This window comes from Pistacia vera, unplaced genomic scaffold (genome assembly GCF_008641045.1).
Source record: "Pistacia vera cultivar Batoury unplaced genomic scaffold, PisVer_v2 Contig359, whole genome shotgun sequence".
Classification (NCBI taxonomy): domain Eukaryota; kingdom Viridiplantae; phylum Streptophyta; class Magnoliopsida; order Sapindales; family Anacardiaceae; genus Pistacia; species Pistacia vera.
The window spans coordinates 1,246,620-1,257,757 of record NW_022196178.1 but is presented as its reverse complement, the minus strand read 5'-3'; the positions used below and the strand labels follow the sequence as shown (position 1 = coordinate 1,257,757).

The 11,138-nt window shown below is 31.8% G+C and overlaps 1 protein-coding gene across 1 annotated transcript; it reads right to left on the bottom strand.

Moving 5' to 3' along the window:
• Positions 1-1,846: 1,846 nt before the first annotated feature.
• On the bottom strand, positions 1,847-4,387 carry LOC116139764 (protein HEADING DATE 3A-like). The gene is made up of 4 exons (XM_031425424.1): positions 4,145-4,387; positions 3,670-3,731; positions 3,521-3,561; positions 1,847-2,079 (listed from the first exon to the last, which is right to left on the bottom strand). The coding sequence occupies exons 1-4, from the start codon at positions 4,385-4,387 to the stop codon at positions 1,847-1,849; spliced, it is 579 nt and encodes a 192-aa protein (XP_031281284.1).
• Between the last annotated feature and the right edge of the window lie 6,751 nt (positions 4,388-11,138).

The following is an 11,138-nucleotide window of genomic DNA, read 5'->3' as shown; positions in this document are numbered from 1 at the left end:
CTTATGAATGAATTAAGTTGTTCTATATTTGTTTGGAAAGAGGACCTAGCCAATTTTAATAATAGTTTATTGGGCTCTTCTATTAAAGGCCCAATAAGCCTTTAAGCCCATTATAGGCCTAAGCCCACACTAGTTATCAACCTAGATTATTATAATGAAGTGTATTGGGCAATTCTCTTTCTTTCTTTTTTCTTTTCATTCTTCTTCATCTTTTTTTCTCTCTTCTTCTCTTTCTCCTCTTCTATATATTTTTTTCTCTTCTATTTCTTCTTTTTTTTCTTTATCTTTTTTTTTTTTTCCTTCTCTTTCTCATCTTCTTGTGATCGAGGTAGCCTAAGCCCTAAAGTCTGAAATCAGCCGCCTGACACCTAAATTATGTAGCAGTGTCATTGTTAGATCTGAAACCTGTAAGTGTCAATAGTAGGAGTGAGCATGGGCGAAGGGTAAAACCGAAATCGGTGGGTACCATCCATTGATTCCGGTTTTGGAAAATTGAAATCAGGAATTCCTGAGTCTAGTTCCGGTTCCTACAGTGCTGGAATGGGGAATCGAAACTGGAACCGAGGTCCGGGTACCTGGGTAGGAACTGAGACTGAATTATAATTTTTGTAAACTGTTGGGGGTGTATTTGTCATTTTCTAAAAAGTAGGGGTAATTAAAATTAACATGGGTAACTAGAACTGGAACTAGAATCGGAACCTATGTTTCAGGTTTTGGTTTAAGGTTTCTAGGAATCGAAATCGGTCGGTTCTGGTTTCGGTTCCAAATCTTAGGAACTGATGGTTCTGGTTCCTTCAAAAAATGCAGAGTACCTGAAACTGCTCACCCCTTGTCGGTAGGGGTGTGTTTCTCATTTTAAAAATAGGAAAATTAATATAAACCCCTATTAGTTTCAAAAATATCAAATACACCCTCATGCTCCCTAAAGCTCGTGAGCTTGTCGAGCCTATCATTGATTGTTCGAACTTGGCTCGCTTGTGGAGCCAAGCCGTTCAAGTTTTTATCGAGCTGAGCCCGAGTCACTTGCGAGCGGTTCAGCTTACACCCCTATCCTTAGAGTGACATGGAAAGGGCTTCTATGTAGAATATTCCTTATGCTAGTGCCATTGGGAGCTTCATGTATGCACAAGTATGCATAAGACCATACATAGCCTTTGCTGTAAATGTCCTTGGTCGTTATCTTTCAAATCTGGGTTGCATTCAAGAAAGTTATGAGATACCCGCAGAGGATGAAAGACTTCATGCTTGTATATAGAAGGATGGAAAATCTTGAAGTAGTGGGATACTCTGATTTAGATTTTAATGGCTGTCTAGATGATTTTGTTGGCTGTCTGGATGCTTGAATAGAGAAGACTGAGGATACTGCTTGATGATACAATAACATCATAATAATACTTTATGACAAATAAGTCCTTCACCTAATAGTATTAGTTTCATATATTAGTATATGTAGACGTCTGTACATTAAAAAAAGTTTAGACTAAAAGTTGAAGAACATTTCCAGCTTAACAAAATGCAAAATCAAAGCTAAAAAATATTATTAAGCTATTAATTTGTACGGTTCACGCTTGAGAATTTCTATACATCTATAAATGAAACTCATACAAAATTAAAGATTAAACCAAATCATATATAATACTTCCATCTCTTTTATTGATAAGTCAAAACGTAATACATTCACTTCTCATACGTTGAAGTTTATCACCTATAATTATAATTTGATAATGAGAGAGAGAGATGAAGCTAGATAGTATACGTCGAGCATAGTAGCAACGCTTGATGCTACCTTACGTATATACATATATACATATAAGTTAACATACATGCATCGAATATATATATATAATTAGCGTTTTTTTGAGCTTGATGATGAGCTCTTAGTCTCCTTCTGGCAATTGAAAAAAACAGCAGCCACTGGGGATCCAAGATTGTAAAGCTCTGCAAAGTCTCTGGTTATGAAGTTCTGGCGCCACCCTGGTGCATACACAATTTGTTTTCCCTGTTGCCGAAACAGCACAAAAACAAACCTATGAATCCCCACTGTTGGTTTTGGGCTCTCATAAGAAACAACCTCTTCGCCTACAACAATATACAATAATTATTCAATCATTAGTATCTAGGTCAAGAATCGTCGAGTTGAGACTACGGAACAAATATTGACGAAGAAAAAAGTTTTTTTTTTTTTTTTTTTTACCTTAAAGCTTTAATATTTTACTTTGAGAATTGTCGAGTGGAGGCACCGAAATAAGAAAATATCGATGGAGAAAAAACTATTTAACCTAAAACGAAATTATAAAATGCAATTCTCAGCAACTTAGTTCTGTGATATTGGTCTTTTATAGGATGAAAAAGAAACTGTTTCACCTAAAAGCTTTAGTATTATTTTACATTAAGAATCCTTGAGTTGAGACACCAGAACTAGAATATATCCATGAAAGGAAACTATTTCACCTAAAAACTAAATGGTGCGTTTGGCTTACTGTTTTTATCCATATTTCCAATCCTATTCTTCAAATGTTGTTTGGCACGTTATTCCCAAAATATTAGTATATTTTTTAATTACTTTTAGGCCCCATAAGTTTATTAATCTCATTAAATACCCCCCATAAAAAAGTTTAAAAACTAACAGAAACACCCCCACCCACAATACTTGCCAGATTCCGGCAACCACCACCGGTGGTAGCCGGAATCTGTCACAACAGTCACAAGACCACCGAAAATGACCGGTAATGGTCAGATCTGGCCTTTTCCGGCCAGATTCACAGATCTGGCCGTCAGCGATTGCCAAAAAAATGGTCAGCGTTAACTGTCAACGACGGTCAAATCTTGGCCATCGTTGACAGACAACGATGGCCATATCTTTGGCCGTCGCTGACTACCAAAGTTGGCCTTTTCCACCCATCGAAGGCCACATCCGGCCTTAGATCTGGCATTTTCCGACAAGATCCGTGGTGGATATGGCTGGAAAAGGCCATATCGATCGAATACCCACCAGATCCGACTGGATTTTGTGGTTATCCAATTTTCCGGCCAGATTCCAACGGTGGTGGCCGGAATCTGGTGGGTGTTAGGGGTGTTTTTGTTATTTTATAATATTTTAATATATTGGGGTGTTTATTAAATTAGCAAACCTTGGGGCCTTTTTCATAAATTTTTAAATTTTATCTCGTAATGCTCCCCTATTCAACTATCCAATACTATCTCCAAAATCCTACCCAAAATAATAAACTAAATGCACCCTTTAATATTTAGGATTGTAAATTTGTAAATTTTGAAAATTAAAAAAGAACCTTTAGACATGGGATTATTGACAAGTTATGGTGGTCCATGCAAATTAGCTTTTGCTTTTTCCTAAGTATTGAAATGACAAGTAGTTCTTGCAGAATCAAGTCAGAACACATCCAAATCAAATATGTCATTTGCTAGGTGACTCATTCATCACTTTGCATTGGCAAATTAAATAATAAATTGATTGTAATTAACAATTAAAGAAAGCTCAAACACACTAAAATCAACTCACCATAAGTTGCTCCTGTAGTTTCTGGAATATCAGTCACCAACCTAACAACAATTCATAATTTTTTCAAAGTCAGGAAATTGTAAATTCATATATATACATATATATATATAGTCTCAGAAAAAAAATAAAAGTTATGAAAAGATATGTACCAATGCAAGTACTCTTTAAGGCTGGGGTCACTTGGACTGGGTGCATCAGGGTCCACCATGACCTACGATGGTGCTGGGTTAATAATTCATGGCACCGAAAAATAAAATATTGGTCGTTTTGACTTAAAATAAACTAAATTTTTTTATGCGTTACAAAACATGTGCATCACCATAATTAAAATAATTAAAATTTTTGATAGTATGTCCTATTTAAACTATTAAAAAACTTGTCTCTTCTGAGGTAAATAATACGTTGAAATACACAAGAATTATTTCATTGTAAAGATTTTATGGTGTTAAGTAGCATGCTGACAAAATGTCGGAATACCTGGTTAGGAGAAATGAACTGCAACGCAGAAACATACGTCGGAGTACAATTGTATGTTTTAAAGGCATTAGTTGAGAACGTCATTATTAAGAATATAAGATTAAAGAAAAGTGTTGAAAACTCGAAAAGAGTGTTGTCGAGGCTTACCAAAGTGTAGAAGTTCCTGAAATCACTTCCACCAATAGAAATCTTAGGTTGTTTGGTAACTTGAGAGGGCTTGTATTCAACACCATTGTGAACTCTCAACTTGTGGCCATAGCTAACAGTGAGAGCAATAGACTTAGTGAAGTTGTCAAGAACATCTCCCACAACTCGCCCAACAACAAGAGGATCTCTGGAAGCAATTTCAGCATTGTCCTTGGAAGGATTTTCCTGAGCCTCTCTATCCATTATATAGTTAGAATATTCAAGTGAAATATTGTTGGTTGATATGTGAATTTCAAAGACTATATGGGAACTCTATTTATATTGATTTTTTTATGCTATACCTTAATATTGAAATCAATAATAGAATCTGCTTTTTTTAATTTCTTATAGGTCTTTTTAAAAAAAAAAAAAAATTGTAGCAGATATTGGAAATTTCAAAAAGTTAAGTGGACGTCTTTATCTTGTTATATTCTGATTGAACATTTTATGCCGTAGTCGGTCCAAAGCATCAATCCCATCATTTTATACCATGTTTCTTGGTATATATAATTCTTTTCATTTAGTTAAGGATTTGGGTAATGAGTGATGAGTCATTCTCTTCTGCAGATGTCCTATTTTTGTATTAAGATTTGAACATCTTTTTTTATGGTATGAAAACATTACAAGGTCAATTTTTTTTTTTAATTTTTAATTTTTACACTCCTATGCCAGATAATTGGTGAAAATATTGTTTTTTAGTATATTTCTGCAGTAACAAATGGGTGTCCAGATTTGAGAAAGATCGGAACATCCGCACCTCAGAAATTTCGATTAATTGATAACCTTTGAATAGAAAAGAGAAGTGAAAGGAAAAAGAGAGAAGGATAAAAAGTTCTGCTAATATGTGCCCATATATGTGGGAGGGGGAGTACATCATGCTTTTGAAGACTTAGGTGTGGCCAATTTCTTAGACAAATTAGTCTTCCTTTATTCGATTATGAACACAAGAGAGACATACACTTGCGTATTGTCATCTAAGTTCATTACATTATCAGTTTTTGATTATCTCATCTTTTTATTATATTGACATTGTCAATAGTCTCATCATTCCAGACAAATCTGGAAATAGAAATATACTATCGTATTGAAAAAAGCTAGATTACGGCTCCGTTTGGTTCAAAATTTGGGGGTTTTGGGAAATTTTTTTTGAAAAAAGTTAAAAAAAAGTTGAATTGGGCGGGTATTACGATGGAGAATTTATAAATTAATAAAATATCCCATATATTTGTTTTTTTACAAAATACCCCCTATAATAAAATATTAAAAGTTAACAAAAATACCCCTAATCCACCCTCAAACACCCCCAGTCGGCCACCACCACCGGAGGTGGCCGGAATCGTCTTATGGGCGCATGACCGGCTGGATCTTACAGGTCATGCGCCGATATGGCCTTTTCTGGCCAGATCCATGGTGGATCTGGCCGGAAAAGGCCAGATCTACTGCCAGATCTACTGCCAGATCTGGCCGTCAACCGCCAGATCTGGCCGTAGATGCTCTCAACGATGGCCAACAAACGGTCGTCGTTGATGGTTAACGACGACCGTTTGTTTGGGCGTCGTGACCGACTGTTACGGCCAAAGATCTGGCCGTCAACGGCCAGATCTTTGGCCTTAGATCTGGTCGGAAAAGGCTAGATCGATGCACCACCTGTCAGATTCAGCCGGTAGTGCACCATCCTACCAGATTCCAGCCATTTTCCGGTGGTGGTGGCCGGAATCTGATAAATGTGGATTATTGGGGTGTTTTTGTAATTTTAAAAAAAATATTTAGGGGTATTTAATTAAATTATCAAATTTAAGGGGTTTAAAAAAAGTTGAATAATATTGGGGGTAGTATTCCAAAAAATCTGAGTTTTTGGATATTTTATTGTTTAACTTTTTTGGGAATATTAAAAGTAGTATTCCCAAAACTGAAACAAACGTAGCCTACGTTATTTATAGAACAAATTAGTAAATTTTTATTTTATGTACATTATTTTCTCTCTCATTGATTTATTTTAAGAATTAATATACAGTTAAACCTCGATAAATTAATATCTTTAGAACTATGAAAATTTATTAATCAATCTATATATTATTTAACCGTATAAACTAATAAATTATTAATTTATCGACACATTCTTTATTGAGAACATCATGGGAAAAGACAAAGAATATGAAGTTGAAGACAATAGTTTTGTATTGGAGCCTATCTCGTGCAAAGATACACTCAAAGCAACAATCACATTACATAATTTTCTCTTAAAATATGAGAACATTATACTGGAGCTTCTTAATGCACTAAGAAAAGTTAGAGAAAATGTCCAAAAAGACTTTATTGAGTCATGTACATATATAATTTTGATGTATAAAGATATTATAACTTTATATATCAAGTGGCACTTATGTGTGTGTGTGTTTTTTTTTTTTTTAATATATTATCTTATAAATTTAACGAATTATTAATTTATCACATTGGTCCCAAGTTGGGATCAGCCAAAAATATTATTTAATCGAAGTTATTAATTTATCGAAGTTTAACTGTATATTCTTTCAAAAATTTAAAATAAATATCTATGCTATATAAATTCATTGGATTATTATATATATGAATTATACAATATCATAGATCAATTTTCTTCGTATCGGTATGATTTTATTTCATAATTTTTTTGCCACTTGTTGGAATAAATGACAAGATAAAAACCTCAACCAACAAAACAATAACAATTTCGATAAATTAATGAAAATCTACAAGAAGTTTAGGGTTTTATGGTGATTGATCGAGTTTTATAATGTCAAAAAGAGGGTTTTTGATGAATTTTAAAACTAAATATGCATATATAAATAATAATAATAATAAAAAAATCAAGGTTCAAGGTAAGAGAATGAACTTTTCTCTCAGACTGATCAAATGATAGAATTCTAGAATAATTTAAGAGTCTTGCCTTGCCTATATATAAATGTTGATAAGTTTCAGTTCCTTGCACCATTTTTGAACAAGCATTAGCCATTAAGCATTTAAGCCTTATCTAATGAAATTCTGACTAGATATTTTTGACTTTGAATGAAAGGCTAACTATGTCTATAAAATATATTTATTAGCCTTTTCATAGAGTGATTGGATCATTCCCATATATAAGGAAACATTTATAATTTGGCAAGGAATCTCATTATAATTCATATATAATTTCAACGCACCCTTTTTTTTTTTTTTTCATATGACCAATGCATCCTTTTTTTCATAATTCATACTTTCAGAACGTTCAATTATTATCGAATAATAATAATTTAATTACTATAGTTTAATCAATTAGAAACTTCAAGTGATGATTTGACTCTTTTTTTTTTTTTTTAAAGAAATTAAGGTTATATATATAATTACTACCAAATGAGTTAAAACTATACGTTTAATCAGTGATTATGTGTTCTTAATTTTTGCTTCTTTTTAATAAATTTTCTTGTGCCATCAAGTTTCTTTAAAATTTAAAAAAAAAAAAAAAAATATGGTTAACCAATAGATTTATTCAAGGACGTAGCCAGATCATTCTAGGGGAGTCAAGACATAATTAAACTTAATAATACAATTGTAAATAAACTTATAATAAATAATATATTGGATATAAGTTATACAAAAATATGAGTATTTATTTATAATTAATATATTTATGATTGTGTTTGACGATATGGAATAAATTTATAATACTATAATGAGTGTAAAACAAAACCAAGAAAATTTACTAATGAACAAGTTATTAAGTCAACACAAATAACAACACTTCCAAATTAAACTACAATAAAATTTCTACTAATAAAATATTCAAAGATATATCTAGCATTTATAGGAAAACATTATAACTTTTGTTGTAATTTTACTTTAATATTTCGACCCCTTAAAATAATGTATAAAAATACATATTTTTGATATTTGTATTTTTTTTCCTAACTTCAATATTTTGATATGACCCATCTGTGGATAGTCTAGATGGTTAGAATGAATTGATGATAGTGTGGATAGGCACACGGTCTCAAATTCAATTCTCTATCTGAGCATCTGCAATTTAAGTGGGGGACTGTGATAGTGGGTTGTAATATATATATAACATAAAACAATTGAAAATAGTTTAATTTAACAAACAAATTTTAGAAATGATATTTATTTCATAAAATATATGAAAATATATACAAAGTTTCTTCATTTTGTTCTTTATACAATTAAATAATATATATATAATTCATTATATAATTTATTAGATGTATTTGAGGGATTTTTTTTGTAAAAACTAGGAATTTAATTTTATATATTTGATAAATTTAAAATTTAATTTGAAATTAGGCTTACATCAAACATTGAGATGGAGAAGATGAATAGGTTAGGTTTTGGAGATGAGAGGATGAGAAGATAAAGGGTTTGGGTTTGAGTTTGGGTTTAGGTTAGGTTTCCTAGAAATTACAGGGCTTACATTAATTTAGCTATAACTTAGGGTGTTGGGGGTAATATTCTCTTTAAAATAAACTAGATATAATCATACAAATATGAACTGGTACCACAGACATAGGGTAGCTTTTCTCCGATTTCACTTATCAATTAGACTAAAATGGATGAGATGTAGATTTTCCTTTAGGCTCCTCATATTTCACTTTTGGGTTATCCAAATTGCAAGCCCACTTTGGATACCCAACTATTACAAGAAATCTTGTTGCCTTTCCTCCCACTTAACATCTAAGAGCAATCATATACTTACGACCGAGTCATACAACCTGCAAAAAAACAGAGGATAAAGTAATCATTTTACATAAATTTTATATAATTTTTGGCTGGTTGTATGACTCAGTTATAAACAAAATATTACTGAGCATCCAAAGATAGCTTCAATTAATATGGGCTTGTCTCACTCTTATATCCATTGGTGGATTTCTCACCCACTATTATCCAAAGAGAGCTTGTATATACATAAACTCATGAATTCTTCATTGATTGTTTTGTATCGTTAATTAACCTTGAATTTGAATACGCGCATTTTATTCTATTATATTTCTCTAGTTTTGTCTCTGTTCTAGATATTAATTTGATTTTGCATTTAATGTCTATCATTTAATTTCTTTTTATTGCATTGATGGACAAGTGAGATTATCTATCACTAAATACCACTAGGTTATCTAATGATAAACAATAATATTTTGCTTACTACTGAGTCAAACAAACAGACAAAAATTATACAATATTTGTGTAAAATAACTATTTTATCCTTTGTTTTTTGTCAGTTTATATAACTCAGTTGTAAATATAACATTATTCGATGATAAAAGAGTAAAGAAAGATATAAATTTACATAGTTTTTCGAGTTTGAATCCCTACGACTGTTACTAGGGGTGATTACTAGAGCTTGTATTTGACTAATTATTCCAAGGTTTCGGCAAAATAGTCGAGATTTGCACACCCCGGTCATAAAAATAAAAAAAGAAAAAGAAATTATGCATCACCTTCTCTTTCAATCATGAAAGATATATATTATATGGCATGCCACTTTGATGTCTTAATATCGTCGTTTCCATCTCAAAATCAACGGATTTATTAGTTACATCAAATGTATATTAGTACATAAAAATATTTATTCTATGAATCATGTACGTTGATGATTGTGATGTATGAAAAAGAAAAAAAATATAATAAAAATATATATGAATAAGTGTTTCACGTATATTATCGAAGGGAAAGAATGTGTTGATGAATGAGAACGAGGGAATTGTCCATATTCAATTTAGGTCTTATGATGTTTCACTGTTCCAGCTAAAGGGTAGGCAAGTTAGGTCATTACGTTAGGTTTCCCCAGTTCCCCCTCAACTAAGGTCTCCTTTATTATTTCCATTTAAGTTAAAATTTTACTTAATATCATTTAATTGAATACGTATGCTTTCCAAATTTTTTACTTAAAAANAGTTTGACAATATAACCCTTGATCTTCTTATTTAATTACTTGGGCCCCTTTAAAAATGTTAAATTTTTTTTTCCTCATTTTATAAAATATTACCTATTTTAAAGTTTTAATTATATTTATATATTATACACTAATTTCTCTTCTGTTTTTCCATTTTATTTGAAAAAAAATTATAATTTGAATAAATTGTGTCTTTACTTTATAGAGAACTAATTATTGATATCTCAAAAGTTAATAAAAAATCAAAGAATCTATGATTTTTAAATATATATTTTTGAAAGTGATATTTTTATAGTATTGAAAAAGAAAAAATTGTCATAGATGTGAAATTATTCAAATATTAAAATTGCTATAAGATTTTGCCAGAAAGCTCAGAGATCTCAAAAGCTCGCAGAGTTGTAGTCTAACTCAGAATTAGCACGACCCAGAACATGCTCAACCCAACTAAAGCTCGTCACAGTGACCAATCCTAACAGTTGTTCAATAGATCAATGGTAGGCTTCAATCTCTGATACTTCGAAAGAGATAAGATCAACATCATTGGCAGCGTGATCTTAGCGCTCAAACGTTGAAATCAAGGGATTGAATACTAAGTTTGATCGTAATCCCAAATTTGTCTCTCTTTCCTTTACTAAAAACTTGTATAAATGGCCCCTCAAACTATGAGAGAGGGGTTAGCAAATTAGTATAGGCAATTACATATTTTCTTGTAAGCTCTCAAAATAATAAGAGACAGTGGACGTAGGTTTAAGTCTCAACTTGCCGAACCAATTAAAAAATCAGTTTGTGTTCTTTATTTTATTGCACTTTTACATTGCATTGTTGATTTTCATCAAGTCATGCACACATCTGTTCTAATTTTACCGAGGTCAATCAGATATATCTGGTTGGTGTGAATTTTCGTATCAACATTTTGGTGCTAAAAGGAGGGCCCTCGACTAGCTCTGCTATTCCCAGCAGAAAAAGGTGATTTCAATGAACAACCACTCACCTAAAATCCTCTATGGCTCGTAAGAGATCTAAGGCAACCATCATAAA